Source organism: Parathielavia appendiculata (assembly GCF_033297405.1).
Source record: "Parathielavia appendiculata strain CBS 731.68 unplaced genomic scaffold N657scaffold_2, whole genome shotgun sequence".
Taxonomy (NCBI): domain Eukaryota; kingdom Fungi; phylum Ascomycota; class Sordariomycetes; order Sordariales; family Chaetomiaceae; genus Parathielavia; species Parathielavia appendiculata.
In genome coordinates, this window is record NW_026944221.1 from 2,154,032 (window position 1) to 2,169,423 (window position 15,392).

Consider the following 15,392-nt stretch of genomic DNA (forward strand, 5'->3'; position numbering starts at 1 on the left):
GTCTCCTGCGATCCTTTCGAAGAATCCGAAGATGCAGATCCTCAAAAAGGAAAAGGAAAGACGGTTGATAAGGGAAAATGCAGTTCGGAAATGGGTTGGATTCAAGAATCCTGGGTGTTTGTGGGAAGAAGGGGAAGATTTTTCGAGAGGAGGGAGGGAGGAGGAAAAGTGTTTTGGAGAGGGCGAGGGACCCACTTTGGCGTCGGATGTGGTAAGGCGAACTCAGCAGCCGTGTGGCACAAAAAACCCGTGCTCGATTTCTTCGGTCTGGGGCTGTGGCAAGGGCCACGCTTTTCTCTTGCCTGGAACTACGTGTAGATGAAACGACATCGATTCTCGTTGGCGTTGTGGGGGGGGGGCGCGGGCGAGTTGATGGCGAAGAAGCCTCATCTCAGGGCATGCTAGTGTTATTTTACGTTCTATCCCGTGGCAACGTTCAGCTGAGAACAACCCTCATTGTTTGCCGGTAACGGACGACCCGACTTGGCCCAAGTTAGTCATCCAACTCATAGACAGCAGTGATCACTACGGGAGCGAGTTTACTGGGCTGAGAGGGGCGAAGGCCAACTTGCACGTGGCGTTGCTTCTCTACCTACCAACATGAATAATCAAAATCTAGGGCGTTGTTAACGGCGATGTTTTCGAGTTGAATGGTGCAAGTAGCAGGATTCACCTTCTGCAGCCTTGTCATCAACTCCAGCCTGTTGTGGGCCGTTGGCAAGAACGGGCAATGTTCCGTCACGGAGAGCTGCAGTCCTTTGATAGATTAGGTAACTCGCGCAGCCTGCCACAATCCTGCATTACCATCCTGTCACCGCACCGCCTCGCAAAATCTTCCAATCCCAATGATACCTGGACTTGAAGTCTTGGTCTTAGCGCCATTTCGAACGTGGAGTATGGCTAGTAGAAGGAGTTCAGGTACCTACAGCCATGGAAGTGGATTGGCCGGTTTTACCGTTTCGGCGGGGTTCATGCGTTGGGAAGATGTCACATCGACCTCAGTAGAGAATACACATGTATAAAGGCACCAAGTCCTCACTTCCCTCCGATGCCAGGAGAAGTCCGATTGCCCCAGGAACGCAATTTGTATTGGTTATGGGCAATGAGTGCAATGGATGGAAAAGCGACATAACCTTATGCTCTTTTCGCCACACTGAGCCAGGACGGAGTTGCAACAGAAGCAAAATACAACAGGCATATTGAGAGGAAATGCGACGACCTTCGGAATGATCCATCCTCCGCGCCCCATCGCGCAGTAAAGTATGATCGTCCCCCAAGCGCCGCTGTTGTAACGATTCAGACCTTGAACCTCCAATGGGGCCTTGGTGCGTATCACTTGGCCGAAACGAGGACGCATACTGAAGAGAATCTCAGCAGGCGTTGGCCGCGCCCATTGTCCTATGACCAGGTATCATACACAACTCATGTGCCTGCGAGACTTCATGTCCACCCGAAAATCAAGCGCTCTTGACGATCCTGTCGTCGTCGAACGGCATGTCGATAATCCCATCCTTGGTGACCGCCTTGACCACCAGCCCCTTGAAATCTATCGGTAACCTCCTCTTCAACTCGTCTGCGCAGAGCGTAAGAAGTTCCATGCCCCGTTCGAGGGCAATGTCTGGCTGGTGGTGTTTGTCCAGGATGGAAAGGCAGTAGTATCTGTTGAACAGTCAGCACGCGGTGGTCTCACATGCCAGCTAAGGCATGCATCGAAGCAACGTACTGAGCATATCCATGCGCCGCATATGGCACCGGAGCCAAGGATGCAAGGTAATCAAGCCAGTACAGGCTCGGCTTATGTGTGATGGGGTCGACGCCACCGAGAAGGAGGTTGACGTTGTAGGGCTTCCGCGATCGAAGACTCGACGCTAGCTCACCCCGAACAAAGTGTGCCAAAGCGGAAGGTGACAGATCCGTCTCGTTGCGCATCGAGTAAAGCTGGGCGTTGGCTTGGATGTATTCGGCGAATTGGACTGTTGGGTAGCAATTAGCCGCGCTGAGGTCTGTTTGTCGTGGTCTCCGAGCCACCAACCTGTATCGCCAGCCTCGCCAGAGAAGGCCATCAATGTGTGTTTGTTCAACTGCCTCGTCTTGTCGTCGGCTGCCTTCAAGATCGTAGCTCCGCGCATGGCGGCTTTGGACGCCGCAATCAGGGTGAAGTCCTTGCCCGTGATTCCGAGTAAAACCTCCCTGGGAGTACCGTTAGTTTATAATTCCGTATGCTACCCAAATTCGCAACCCACATTTTGGCGTTGTATGTGTTGGTCGAGGTGGGTGGTTGGGTTGGGTTAGGATGCTTCTGTCTCCCTCGGTCTCTTGGTTCGGAGCTTCCGGTTTGGCAGGCAGTCATGAACGCGCACTTGGAGCTCAGCCTTCTAGGCTCGCCAGGTTGGGCCCCAGGTTGCCAAGCTGGTCCCATTCAGCTGTGGGGATCCTTTGAGGTCCAGGCCAATCGGGGCTCAAGCTGTGTCGGCACGGCGTCGGCGTTTTGCTCCACCGATGCAGGCCAACTTTTTCTGGACCCGCTCAGAATTTTTGAAGCAGCTGCCTCACGCAAAGGCAAAAGTCAGCGACAGCGCAGACAGGCCCGACAGCCAACTCCCACCGGCCGCACCCAGCCACAATGTCGTCCTTTTTCACGGCACCCGAGGCCCAAAAGAAGAGGAAACGTCCAGCAGTGACGGAGGCACCGAAAAAACGGCTTGCAGCGACAAAAACAGCCCCCAAGCCTGCAAGCAAGGGCGCCGCGAAACCCGCCGCTGCCCCCAAGACGAAGGCCATTGAGCGAGACGAGTCGATATCCGGCAGCGATCTTGAGAGCGACGAGAGCGGAGATGATGTCCAGGACCGGAGCGGCTCTGAGGCTGGTTCAGACCAGTCGGATCGAGAAGGAGAGACGGCGGCCGAGAAGCGCTTGAGGTTGGCCCAGCGCTATCTGGAAAAGGCGCGGAAGGAGGTAGAATTGGAGGACGAGTACGCCTTTGATGCCGAGGAGATTGACCGAGACTTGCTCGCGGAGCGGCTACAAGAGGACGTGGCCGAGTCGAAGGGTAAGGTCTACCGTCGGCTTGCCTCAGAGCTTAATTTTGGGGAAGCATCACATACCCAGTTCCGCTGGAATTCGGGCTCGGTGACGTCGGTGGCCGTGTGCGCTCCATACGCCTACACGACAACCAAGGACGGTTATCTTACGAAGTGGAAGTTGCAAGATCTGCCTAAGAACCAGTGGCCTCAAGCGACACGGAGGAAATCCAAGAAACCCCCTGCACCGCCCAAGAGGCGACCTGAGAGGATATGCTTCGCCAAAGCCAACCCAAGCAAAACCAAAGATAAGACTTACCAAGGCCACACGGGAGCTCCCATCGCCGTCAAGGCCTCTCAAGACGGCAAGTACGTTGTGACGGGCGGTGTCGACCGCCGTCTCGTCGTTTACAATGCCGCCGATCTTAAACCCATCCGCGCCTTCACCCAACATCGCGACGCCGTAACAGGCCTTGCCTTCCGCCGCGGCACGAACCAGCTCTTCTCCTGCTCTAAAGACCGCACCGTCAAAGTCTGGTCGCTTGACGAGCTAGCCTACGTCGAGACCCTTTTTGGCCACCAAGACGAGATCCTCGACATTGACGCCCTTGCCCAAGAGCGCTGCGTCAGCGTCGGCGCGCGCGACCGTACCGCCCGGTACTGGAAAGTCCCCGAGGAATCCCAACTAGTTTTCCGCGGCGGCGGTGGCGAAAGCGGTAGCAGCAAGAAGCACAAACTCCCGCCCAATATCGACCCCGCCTCCGCAGCGCACGAGGGGAGCATGGACCGCGTCGCCATGATTGACGACGAAATTTTTGTCACGGGCAGCGACAACGGCGACCTCTCGTTGTGGAGCATCCAGCGCAAGAAGGCGCTGCACGTGGTGCCCCGCGCACACGGCATCGATCCGCCCCTCAAGCCGTCCGAGGCGTCGGCGGACGAGGTCCCCGACCCCAAGGTTGTCCCCGCGCCGCAGCCGAGAGGCGTCACCGCGCTGCGGACAATCCCCTACTCGGACCTCATTCTGAGCGGCAGCTGGGACGGCTGCATCCGCGTGTGGAGATTGAGTGAGGATAAGAAAAAGATTGAAGCTGTTGGTGTGCTAGGCGGCGCTTCATTGCCAACAGTTACAGCAAACGGGATACAGTCGGAAGATTCAGGCGGTCGAGGTCAGTACCGAGACTTAGTCCGCGGTATAGTTAACGACATCGCCATCTTCGAGCGTGGAGAGAGGGGTCGGGATGGGCTGTGCGTCGTGGCCGTCACAGGCAAGGAGATGCGGCTGGGCAGGTGGAAGGTTTTGAAGGAAGGGCGATGCGGCGCCGTCATCTTTGAGGTGCCCAAGGTGGCGCCTAAAAAGCAGGATGGCGCAGAGCTGAACGGGACATCGGCGGGGTCAGAAGGCGAGGAGTAATGGAAGTAGTGTATTCCGTAGGACAGGCACAGATTTGTTGTGGACTATACCCTAGGGGGCAGGCAGGAATTGTCACGCTTCTCAGTCAGATGTGCATCAATTTGCGGAATAGAACCTGCGCAAAGCTAGGATGTTGTCATGTGACCTTTCTCTTGGGATTCTATGTGCTTTTCTCCCGCGCTGGCTTCGTCAACAGCGGCTCGCTGTCTGAGATTGATTCCCACTGCTCATACCACTCTAGATCGTACTCCTCAACAATACTTAGCAGGGGTGTGCGGCGTAGGAGCAACGCTCAGGAAAGCCAGCAAGTCTGATATTGAGAACACCGAACCAGCCTTCCAGCAGTTCCAGATCATTCGCACAGGGACAGATAGATGGGACTGAGAATAAACCGATAAGGCACTACGTACCACCATATGACACCGAATCCGTGCCGTGCCATGCAATGCCACGCCAATGGTACGCCGCGACCAAGACGCCGAACCATGCTATGCCGCTCCAGAATTCACCTTCCTCCCCAACCCCGGGGACGAGCAGACAATGAGATGCATCTCATGCGAGGGAACGAGCATGTACCAAAGAAACAACAGGTGACGCCAAGTCACGATTTTATTGATCGAGCATAAAACCAGCGGAGTACTGAAACTCTCTTTCTGTTGTTACAGTCGACTCGGTTGCGATCAAGTCAGATCGATCGGGTCCGAATTCCGCACCATCTCCGCGCTTTCCACGACCGGCTCGAACCCCGGACTGCTGCCGTCGTCCACGACAAAACGGCTTTTGGTATGCACCGCCGCCATTGGCCGGGTCCCGGCCATCCTTGGGCGCTGGCCCGCCGCTGGGGAGGACAGAGAACCCCTGTTGGGTCTGCGCCTTGGTTTCGTGGACGAGTAGAAGGAGGCGGGGCCGACTTCCCTGACAGTGTCATCGTCTTCTGGCATGCCTGTTGACGAGGAGGCGAGTGGACGTATGAATCTCGGCTCATCGTTCTGATACTTCGCTGGCGGCCTGGGAAGCTCCTCCACGTCCGGCGTCTCTATCGACGGCAGGACGTTGTCATCATCCTGAGGAGGAGCCAAGACCACGACTTCATCGTGGCTGTTCTGCTGGAAGGGCTGCTGTGGGGGGCGGTGGGTAGAACTCGATGATGAAAGTTGAGGCTGTTCCTTGTCATTTGGGCTTGGGTCATAGCAAGCGCGGTCGGCAGTGGTAGTATCCGCCTTGAGGGAATCTCGATTTGCAGAAGTGCCGGTGGTCTCGGCTGAGGTTGCTTGTTCTGTGGAATCTATCCGAGTCCCGCGCTTGCCGTTTGATGCATTGACAGTCTCACTGGTTTCTCGTGAAGGATCACGACTCGTCTCTGTGCTCCCTTTCGGCGTACGTTTCGCAGACGAGGCTCTATGGTTTTTCTGGCGCGCTTTCTCCCCAAAGATCGTGTCGCGCCAAAGCTCACGCAAATGTGACGGATTGAAATCCCATTCCGGGATTTCTTTTCGGAGCAAAGTCTGAATAAACAAATCTGGCTGTTCAACAAATTGTTTGATGTACCCGAGAAGGTAGACGCCGCAGTCGCAAAGGTTGTTTTGCACAGGAATGTTGATCGCCCTCATCCCTAGCTGCGGGGGCAGATCTGTGATGACTTTGTTGCGCTTATGCTCAAACTCCGCAACAAGATACTTCTTGAGGAGGTTGATGGCCTGAGGATGGGTGGAGCCCAGAGAGTCGAGCGTGATGATTCTCGGGTCCTCTGGGTTGTATGTTCTCGCTCCAGACTTTAACTTTCCCGTCAGTTTGGCCTTCGGTCTCGAAGTTAGGTCTATGCTGACGTTCTTATCGTCAGACACCAAGTCGACGAGGTCGCATGCGCCGACACATGGATTGTGCGAGGGAATCGAGCTCCGCGATTGATCGGACTTCTGTTCAGTCACGCCCTCCATTTCCACGTCCGATGATGCTCCATCAGCTTTGACCTCTTTGCCCGGGCTCTCGGCTCTACCCGAAAGTCTTCTCAAGTCCGGATCCAGCTTGCCTGGGTTGCAGATGATCGCGACCCACCAGTGGTAATGTTCGTTAACGGGGACGACGATGTAGTCGTAGGACAGCAAATCCACCTTTGCCGTCCAGCTCTTGACGCCGTCGTAGTTGATGGTACCCCGACCAGCCTTGAGTTTCTCGTAAAAGAAGGAGTTGTGGAGATAAACCCGCTTGTGCAGGTCCGGATGCCTCCCTTTAAATCGGTTGAAGAGGTATTGAAGACCGTATCCGATGAGATTGTCATTCAAGCATTGGCCCTCGTCTAGTCTTGGGATGTCTTCCTTGTCCACCGTGGTACGTTCGATGATCAAGGGCGCTGTCCAGTCCTTTGCCCAATCTCGGTTCTCTTCGGACCAGCGACTGATGACATGCACGATGGGCGTCGGAGACCTCGGCACTAGATGAGCGGTTTGCCTCGTTCTCAAGGAGCGTGACCCGGAAGGAACCGCGTCAGTGGGGGATCCGGTACGAGGGGGAAAAGGGGTCTGCAGCTGTGCTGAGACTTGCATCCGGTGTCGAATGGGGGTCCGGGAAATGGTTGGCGCTTTGTCAGGCAGCGCAACATCTGCCATTGCCGAATCCGCGATCCTCTCGGGGCGCCTGGCAATTTCTGCATCTGACAGACACCGTTGTTCAGCCCGATTGCGAGCTCGGGTTATCTCATTGCTCATCTTATCCCACATAAGGTCCAGCTTCCCCCTGAATGCCGTCAGCAGGGTCCAACAGCAAAAGAGCTTTTAAGCAACATTACCTCTCACTCTTATCGACTCGTATGTTCAGAATATCGCGGGCCCAGTTGACGACCTCCGACGCCTCGGCGCTACTGCGGAGCTTAAGAAACAACATGCTCCCAATGGAGATGGGTGAAGCTTGGTCTGATGCCTGGGTGACTTTGACAAGTTCCGACTCCGGATTGTAGGCCAAGCTTTTTGCTTTTGCTGTGATTTTGAGCCACTCATACGGTTGAGCCTTGTTTCCGTCGTCCCCAAAAGCACGTAGCTCAGAGGTATCGGTTGGCTGTAAGAAGCATGAGCTTTGCCTGTCGTTGGGCATATATCGGAGATTGGGTTGGCACACAGCTGCTGCCACACTGACGCCGCCAGCAGCCATGATGCCGCCTGAGTTGCTCTTCCACTTGGTCGGCTTCAGATCCCCTCTTCGAGACAGACTTGGAGGGTCACGCTTCGGCGAGTCTTCGGTCGCTGGTCCGGCACCAGCTCGGGAGGCTCCTCCACCGCAGGGATCTTCCACCAGCTCGTCCGGATCATCAACAATAACCTCATAGCTTGTACGCTTCCTTCGCTTGGGTAGCCCGGAGGGTCGAGCCGGCTGAGCTTTTTTTAAGATCCCCAGATCGACACCGTCCCTGGGGAGAGCACCGGACCTGGACTCGATGGTGTACTGCAGACGAGCCTTCCGTTGCTGGTGGGTTGAGGATGCCGGTACCGGTGCAAGCTCATCAAAACTGTCGATCGATTCGATTGCAGCACGAGGCACTGCACCCCGACTGCCATGGTGCATCACCGGAGGACGATTGGCCTGCGGTTGGCGTCGGCGCCTGTTGGAACGTCCCATTCCCTTAGTGGATGCCTCCACAGTCTGAAATTCATGGAGTCCAGGAGATACTGAGTGAGCAAAGCTCGACTGGCTGCCACGGCGGTCTGCCATTGGCGCTGCATCCTGCTCATTGTCTTCGACTTGCTCATCCACGGCTACGGGGCGGGCGTCGAGTTTTTGCCGTTTGGGTGCGGAAGGTCGATCCCGGGCGTAGATGGCGCTCGTCTGGAGAGGGGCGGGGCTGCAACCGGGCCCCGAATCGAGAGTGTCAGCATGCGGCTTGAAATACGCACTGAGTTGTCTCTGCCGTTGTTCAGTTAGTACAACCCGTCTTCCTGCTAGAACGAACACTTACCATAGCGTCGAAAATCGGCATTCTGACTGGTCCCTTCAGAGATCTGTATGTGAGAGGGCTCTATCGTCAGCCTTTGACCAGTCGGCTCACAACGGCGGAACGGTTCACAGGTTCCATACCCATGATCCGGGAACGAGTGTGCGGTTTTGTGGAATTCGAGACGAGCCCTATTATAGCGCCTGTCAGACAAGACCAGAGTTCGCTTGTCGCGTGGACGCACTTTTTCGACCATTGCACATCCTGGGTTTCTGTCGCAGCGGCGGGCTTCTGTCCGACTTCACATCCTAGTCTGGCAGCAAAGCTGCGTCGCAGTTCGGTCAACGTTCTTCAATCTCGAGTGTAGAACGAGTGTTCGGGTGGGTCGCTCGCAGATGTGTGGAGCATGAATTTTTAGGTAGGGAAGCAGGACGTTGTTGTGGGGCGCTATCAACCAAAGAACAAATGCACAATCGTGACAACAACATTACCTTTGTGGATTCATAAAGTTGAACGCAAGCCAGAGGCGTCTAAAAGAGGGCTGTTTCTGTCGTCGTGCCTCCAAATGGAACCAGACAAGGTTCTGGAAGAACCAGTGTCACGAGGCTGCAATCACAAACGCCCCAATACAGCGATACCGGCCGTGGTTGGTAGACGGGACTGGACCCATGTTCTTGGCCCTGCTAACAAAAGCCCCTTGTCGGGGTCCGGCAGGGCGGTTCACAGCAGGACAGGAGTAAACGTGAACCATTCAATAGTGGCTCTTGACTGTGCTTATCCAATGGTTCTATATACAGGAGGGCCCCAAAGGGAATAAGATCAGAGCAGGTAAAGTACAGTTGCCTGCTTCTTGCTTCCAATCCTAATCAGGTACCGATTCATGTCTCCCACTGGAAGCAAGTGTCGGGTGGGGCACTTCGGCAACCAAGACCGGCGGGAGATGTGGCGGGACGGGGCCGGATACTCCGGCATCGAAACAGACCAAATCCACCACGGCATGATCGGGCACCACCGGCCTGTCACCCGTACAGAGATCAGCTCATCCACGATATCCTTGTTTTCCTAATGCAACATGAGCAAGCAGAGCCATATCGAACGAACGGCTCATGAGCCTCGCGACCCGGTGGGTTATGGGCTTCTCTGCCTAAGGTAGTCCTCATTGATGTGAGAGTGCACTAACCAAACTGTGCCAGTTGCTGCATACCGTCATTATTTCCGACATCACCCAAATAACGCCAACCATCCGCCTCTTTCGTCTTGAAATCCCCCTGGGTGAGATCATTACAGTGAGCATCCCTCACCCTTCCACCACCGCCGCCGTCGCAGCCTAATTCAGAACTCACAAACCTAGTTCCTTCCGGGCCAATGGGTAGACCTCTACCCACCCCCGCAAGCCAATGTTCCCGGACCAGGCGGCTTCACCATCACCTCCTGTCCGACCCTAGCGTACATCCCTTCTGCCTGCCCAACAAGTTGGGACCCCTCCTCGGGGCCTACCCAGCCATACCGGTACATAGAACTAGCCATCCAATTCTCACCGCAAAACCCGCCTGCAGCGTATTTATTCCTCCCCAGCCCCCAGCTCCTGCACACGCATGTCCGAGTCCGCATCGGTGGGAGCTTTGTCTTCCCTCCTCTTTCTTCTTACCTAGCCAGCAATGTTGCTCCGGGCGCCTTACGCAAGCTCGTATTTGTCGCGGGCGGGATGGGCATCAATCCCCTCATGAGCATGCTCAGTTTCATTGGCGAGCAGCAGCAGCAGCAGCCAGGAGAGATGTGGAGAGGCATTGAGGTGAGGGTTTTGTATAGCGTCAAGGATCCCCGCGGTTGTGGCGTCGACCACGTGAGGGATAGTAAAGGGATTCTCTTTCTGGACAGGATTGTGGACTTAATAAAGAGTGGGCGGATCAGGGGTAGGTTGGAGCTGTTTCTTACCGGAGGAACAAGTGATGGGCCGAGTGACGCAGACGGAGCTGAAAGGCATATGGTGAGGTGCAGTGGGGCTGTTGTGCCATTCTCGAGGAGGCGCATAATGGTTCGAGATGTGAAAAGGGCTGTAGGGGTGGATAAGGAGGCTGCGCTGGTCTACATTTGCGGTGTTCCGGCCATGACGGATGAGTTCGTGGAGGCACTAACATCGCCTGGAGGAATCGGGATGGAGAAGAGCCGAGTTCTGTTTGAGAAGTGGTGGTGACTTCCCAGTTTAGGGTAGGAGGAGCGGAAAGTTGCGAGGGTGATGGAATTATGGAGGATGACAGTGGTTGAGGGTCTGGTAGCAGCGGGGAACAAACACGAATAAAGTGCCATGTATTGGAATTAGACAAGGAGACTATGCCTCTTCAGCAGACCCAAGGACATGGTTTTCCCAAGGGTGGTCGAACAAGTACATAGCCTTTTTCCTACCTGCGCTACACAGACAGAGCGTCCAGTGGTCGTTGTTGCGAGTGTTTGCAGTACCGTGCCTTATAAACCCTTCCCTTCAAGGCTGCCACCTGTTCAAGTTCTCTCCCTCAACTCATGTGGGATTTTGCCTCTCCCATTCACAGAGAAGAAAAAAATGGAGGAGCGCATGAGATTGACTTGCTGCTTCTGGCAATCATCGTCAGTTTGAGATGCTCGCTCAAGGATGACTACTCCATGTTGCCTCATGCCCTAATCGATTTGGGCTTCCATGTCTAATTCAGACACTAATACACAATCACCAGCCTTGCTCAGCTACTGGGCAAAATGAGCACCTAATGCCGCGACAGAATTTACCGCCCATCCCCTTACCATGATAAACCGTGCTTAGTCGGAGCAACTCCGATGTTCCCGTCCATCACTATCGCGTCTATCTATGAGGGTGACAACAGAATAGGCCAGGGTATCACATCCAGCTCCCAATAGTTCGCTTGACAATTCTACCGCTATCCGCCAGGTTGCGATTGTCGCGACCAAGACGCATGCCTGTGGGTTTACTCGGCGACTCAGTGGCTTTCTTCTTGCGTAGTCCCGCAAACAGCGACATGCCAGCGCCTCTGCCTATCGAGGGACTAGACTCGCGCCGGGAAGGGTCCTTGTCAGCCGTGCTTCGGGCTGCGGATGGACTCCCGGCCACGTAGTTCGTGTCTCTCAAAGTGGCTCCGTCCAGTTGTGATTGGCCTCGTGGAGAGCAGAGATCGCTCGGTAGGTACTGCCTGGCGTTTGAAGCCCTTGAAAATATGGACCGTGTCGGCGATGTGAAGAGCGCGATACCGCGCTCGAGCCCGTTGCCGGTCATGGGCAAGTAACGGCCGGGCGAGAGTTTTCCAAGAAAGGAGTCGCGTGTTGACTTAGAAGAGGTCTCGTAGTCCGATATGGAGTTGTCCGCATGGTTGGGTTCTTCATCTGGAACGATACGGAGAGACGACTCGGACGGTGGGAGCTCAACAAGCTGTGCCACGCCAACCTCGATCTCGTCGGGGTTGATGGACTCTTCGTCGACATACTGCAGAAGCGACGGTGTTATCGACAGGGTGGACGATACCGCGGAGGCCGCAGAAGATCGTCTCGAGTCCCTGATCGGCTCCTCGACAGGTAGCTCCGGGAGGGGCCGCTGCAGGTACGACTCGCGGGATGCATCGCGCAGCGCCTTACTTGGCTGAGGAATCCGGAAACCGGACGATACAGCCGGGAATATCTCGGGCGGCTTCTTGAGGAAACAGAATGGTGTCTCCCTGTCTCTTCCGTCACTCCCATCGGGTTCCTCTTGGCAATCGTCAAACACGGCTTCGTCCGAGTTCCCGGATGGAGACGAATGTTTCTCCGGATCATCATCATCATCACCCGACACCTCCAAGGCGGCTTCCATCTTGGCGATCAGTCTGAGGGCCTTCGGCGAGTGGGAGCAGAGAAGCTCTAGCTCAGATGACGGGATGAGGTTGAGCTGCTTGAGATTCTGCCATGAGCGGTAGTGCAACCTAAAGCGGGCATACGGCGAGTCCTTTGCGTCCAGGAGATGCCAGTCGTGGAAGCACGCATTATGAGGCTCGTCGAGAAGACCAATGGTGGGCGAGCTGAAGACCCCATTAGCAAACGGCAGGGCACACTGTCGTGCTCCGGAGAAACTCACGCAATACCGTCATTCTCTTGGAAGCCGAACTCTTCCAACCTCGGTGCCCGAGCACGCCTCTCCTGGGCCCGGAACACCTGTATCTCGATATGACCGCCGTCCTCGGCCACGGACTTGTGCGGCTGGTCAGGAAGAAACACATAGTTGCGACCCTCGAATCCGATTTGATCCTGGTATCGGGCGCGGGGTGCCCACAGCGACTTCACAACCCTGCCCTTCGGCCGAGCATCGGGATCTATTCCCCAGGCAGCAATGGGACGGGCGTTTATGTACAGTCGGAAGAGAATGTACTTGCAGGGGGCAGGCGGCGCATTGTTGATGCTGTAGTTGACGGCGAATCGAGTGCCTGGTCCCATCAGCTCTGGTTCTTGCGCCAATTTGTGCCAGGCTTGAAATCATACCTGGTATCGACGGTATGTACACTGCCACGGTCGGGCCGGCCTTGCGATGTACCGCCTGGCCGTTCGTACGGCTCGTGAGTGCTCCGAGAATTCGAGTTGACACACCTTCAGGGTGCGGATATTCAGGGATCGGCTCGTTCTCGGGTTTGGTGGTCAGCGAGACCTCAATACCGCGGAGGCAGGGCATGTTGAAGTATGTCAGATCTGGAGACCATCCACACCGGCGATTAGGTTACTTCATGGCCAGAGCCGCAAATCAAAATCGCTACCAGAAAAGGCAGTCGATCGCAAGTTTGGACGATCATAACAAGGAGGAGCGACCCGGTATGGGTGGAAATTGGCAGGTACCTTCCTCGACCCTGCCTTTTGCGATATACTGTGTGCGGACCATCAATTGATAATTGAGTGGTTTTGTCGCGAAATGCTGCTTTTTATCGTCAATGAAACTGGTACAATGTTGCGACTAGTGAGGTGAATCACATCTTGCGCTCAAGGCATTCGGCACCTGGGACCAAACATTCACCAGCACACCAATGGACCCGCAGTGCTCGGCCGGCCGACAGCCACTCGAGACTGTCATCTCGAACGTCACTGCTCATTCCGTAAAGATTCCTTGGTAGTAACCAAATATACACATGCTTGGGCGCAGTGTGGTTGGCCATGCTCTAGCTCGTCCCCAGCACCTTCTTCGTGTCCTCCTCCTTGTCGAGCAGCCCAAGATTCCGTATTTGTCCAGCAGTCGGAGGGTTTTCTTGTAGCTTCTTGGCCTCGGCCTCTCTGTACGCAGCCTGCAGCAACTTGACTCTCGCAGCCTGTAGAGCAAGCAGTTCGTGTCAGCTAGGGATTCGAGCGAGTTTTGCGACGGGACGGCTTCGTGGGGAGCGCGCACCTCTTTTCGGTGGTGCAAACATTCATAGTAATCCTCCATTGCAGGTACGCACTTCTTCTTCCCTGTATCGTCATCGTCGGAGCTGTTGATCACGTAGCATGAGAGCAGCTCCTGCCAGAAGGGGAAGCAGCGGGACGGGCCTACGGATGGGCAGAGCCAGGTCAGCAGAGCTCGCATCAATGCCAAACTTGTCGTCGAGATCGAGCCATTGAAGCAGAAGATTCCAGTCTGACTTACCCCCGTTCAGGCCGTATCCAGACGCCATGCTGGGCTGTGTCAAAGATGGAATGCGAGGTGGTAGGGAGCCAATCCCTGGGAAGCGTTGCTGCTGTTGACTCGTGGTCGATGAAGTTGAGCGCACGGACCGCGCTGCTTCACAATGTGTCTGAACGACGCTCCACTTTTTAAAACGGGTTAGGGTGTTAGGTGCTATAAATATGACGTAAGCGAGCCAGCACCCTGACGGTGGACAGCTGCTCAGCCGAACAGTCCGCACCTCTTGCCTTAAGTTGACGCAAGAGTGTCGAAGTCGGGTTTCTGACCTACGTACACATCGTCCGGAACTTGAAAGCAATCGTGACTGTCTTTGCAAAACTACGGGACTATGGGACTGCGGGACGCCTCCTCGATATCCTTGGTCTGTTCCCGACACGCCACGCCTTTCGACAGCAGCGATGACGGGCATGGCATCTAAGTCGCTGCCAATCCGCCTCATCACCTACAATGTTCGCTTCGCCATAGAGAGCCCCACTCCTGGAGAAGAGCCATGGTCGGTCCGTTGCCCGAGGCTCTGCGCCCAGCTGAGGTTCATGACTGCTGGACAGGACTCGGTTTTCATCTGTCTCCAGGAAGTCCTGCATTCCCAGCTCAGCGATATCCAAACACGATTGGGTCCAGCGTGGACATATATCGGCCAAGGACGGGACGATGGCGACGAGGCCGGAGAGTACTCTCCCATCTTCTTCCGGCCTGACCGCTGGGAGTGTTTACGCAATAGGACGTATTGGTTGTCTCCTACACCGGATGTGCCGTCGAAAGGATGGGATGCTGCCTTGAATCGGGTTGTCACCATGGGCTTATTTAGGGACCGCGGATCTGGGGCCACTATTGTGCTCATGAACACCCACTTCGACCACAAAGGTGAAATTGCGCGTGAAGAAAGCGCACGCCTTCTCCTCAAGCTTGCCGAAACCTGGGCCGGAGAGCGCGCCACCCGGTCACCCCTCCCCGTGTCCCTCACTGGCGACCTCAACAGCACCCCGACAGAAGAAGCTTACAAAATACTGACCGCCAAGGACTCGGGGATGAAAGATATCGCAGATCTCGTGCCGGAAGACACAAAGTACGGCAACAGGGAGATAACTTTCACCTCATTTGGGAACCCAGACGAACCACCGTCCCGCATCGATTTCCTTTTTGTGCGAGACACGGGCAGCCTCCGCTTCTTGACGTTCGGAATTCTGCCCAACCGATTCGATGACAAGATATACCTCTCAGATCATCGGCCCGTGGTTGCAGATGTGGAAGCCCTCGCGCCAGCGAGCATGTGACAGCCAGCTGTCTGGTTCTCGCTCCGTCCCCGTTTCGCTAATACGGTCGAGCGCACGCTTCTCCAGACACAAGTATCTGCCTCGTGTGGATGCTGCAGGGCCCGG

General features: G+C 55.6%; 7 protein-coding genes across 7 annotated transcripts; 3 read left to right on the top strand and 4 right to left on the bottom strand.

Moving 5' to 3' along the window:
• Positions 1-1,017: 1,017 nt before the first annotated feature.
• Positions 1,018-2,493, bottom strand: N657DRAFT_641419 (N-terminal nucleophile aminohydrolase). Its single transcript, XM_062792141.1, has 4 exons — positions 2,244-2,493; positions 2,033-2,190; positions 1,724-1,973; positions 1,018-1,659 (listed from the first exon to the last, which is right to left on the bottom strand). Exons 1-4 carry the CDS (start codon positions 2,417-2,419, stop codon positions 1,458-1,460), a joined length of 786 nt encoding a protein of 261 aa, XP_062651199.1. The 5' UTR covers positions 2,420-2,493; the 3' UTR covers positions 1,018-1,457.
• A 43-nt stretch (positions 2,494-2,536) lies between these two features.
• On the top strand, positions 2,537-4,554 carry N657DRAFT_641420 (WD40 repeat-like protein). Its single transcript, XM_062792142.1, has one exon. It carries the CDS (start codon positions 2,624-2,626, stop codon positions 4,433-4,435), a length of 1,812 nt encoding a protein of 603 aa, XP_062651200.1. The 5' UTR covers positions 2,537-2,623; the 3' UTR covers positions 4,436-4,554.
• Positions 4,555-5,047: 493 nt separating this feature from the next.
• Positions 5,048-8,491, bottom strand: N657DRAFT_210539 (cysteine proteinase). Its single transcript, XM_062786244.1, has 3 exons — positions 8,382-8,491; positions 7,221-8,329; positions 5,048-7,168 (listed from the first exon to the last, which is right to left on the bottom strand). The coding sequence occupies exons 1-3, from the start codon at positions 8,400-8,402 to the stop codon at positions 5,116-5,118; spliced, it is 3,183 nt and encodes a 1,060-aa protein (XP_062651201.1). The 5' UTR covers positions 8,403-8,491; the 3' UTR covers positions 5,048-5,115.
• A 607-nt stretch (positions 8,492-9,098) lies between these two features.
• N657DRAFT_661557 (uncharacterized protein) lies at positions 9,099-10,786 on the top strand. Its single transcript, XM_062795100.1, has 3 exons — positions 9,099-9,480; positions 9,551-9,643; positions 9,709-10,786. The coding sequence occupies exons 1-3, from the start codon at positions 9,430-9,432 to the stop codon at positions 10,549-10,551; spliced, it is 987 nt and encodes a 328-aa protein (XP_062651202.1). The 5' UTR covers positions 9,099-9,429; the 3' UTR covers positions 10,552-10,786.
• A 437-nt stretch (positions 10,787-11,223) lies between these two features.
• On the bottom strand, positions 11,224-13,035 carry N657DRAFT_564979 (uncharacterized protein; the record flags this gene model as incomplete). Its single annotated transcript, XM_062788325.1, has 3 exons — positions 11,224-12,391; positions 12,448-12,793; positions 12,849-13,035. 3 exons carry the CDS (start codon positions 13,033-13,035, stop codon positions 11,224-11,226), a joined length of 1,701 nt encoding a protein of 566 aa, XP_062651203.1.
• Positions 13,036-13,513: 478 nt separating this feature from the next.
• On the bottom strand, positions 13,514-14,002 carry N657DRAFT_564885 (uncharacterized protein; the record flags this gene model as incomplete). Its single annotated transcript, XM_062788321.1, has 3 exons — positions 13,514-13,660; positions 13,738-13,877; positions 13,975-14,002. The coding sequence occupies 3 exons, from the start codon at positions 14,000-14,002 to the stop codon at positions 13,514-13,516; spliced, it is 315 nt and encodes a 104-aa protein (XP_062651204.1).
• Positions 14,003-14,420: 418 nt separating this feature from the next.
• On the top strand, positions 14,421-15,287 carry N657DRAFT_565458 (DNase I-like protein; the record flags this gene model as incomplete). Its single annotated transcript, XM_062788362.1, has 1 exon — positions 14,421-15,287. The coding sequence occupies one exon, from the start codon at positions 14,421-14,423 to the stop codon at positions 15,285-15,287; it is 867 nt and encodes a 288-aa protein (XP_062651205.1).
• Positions 15,288-15,392: the final 105 nt, after the last annotated feature.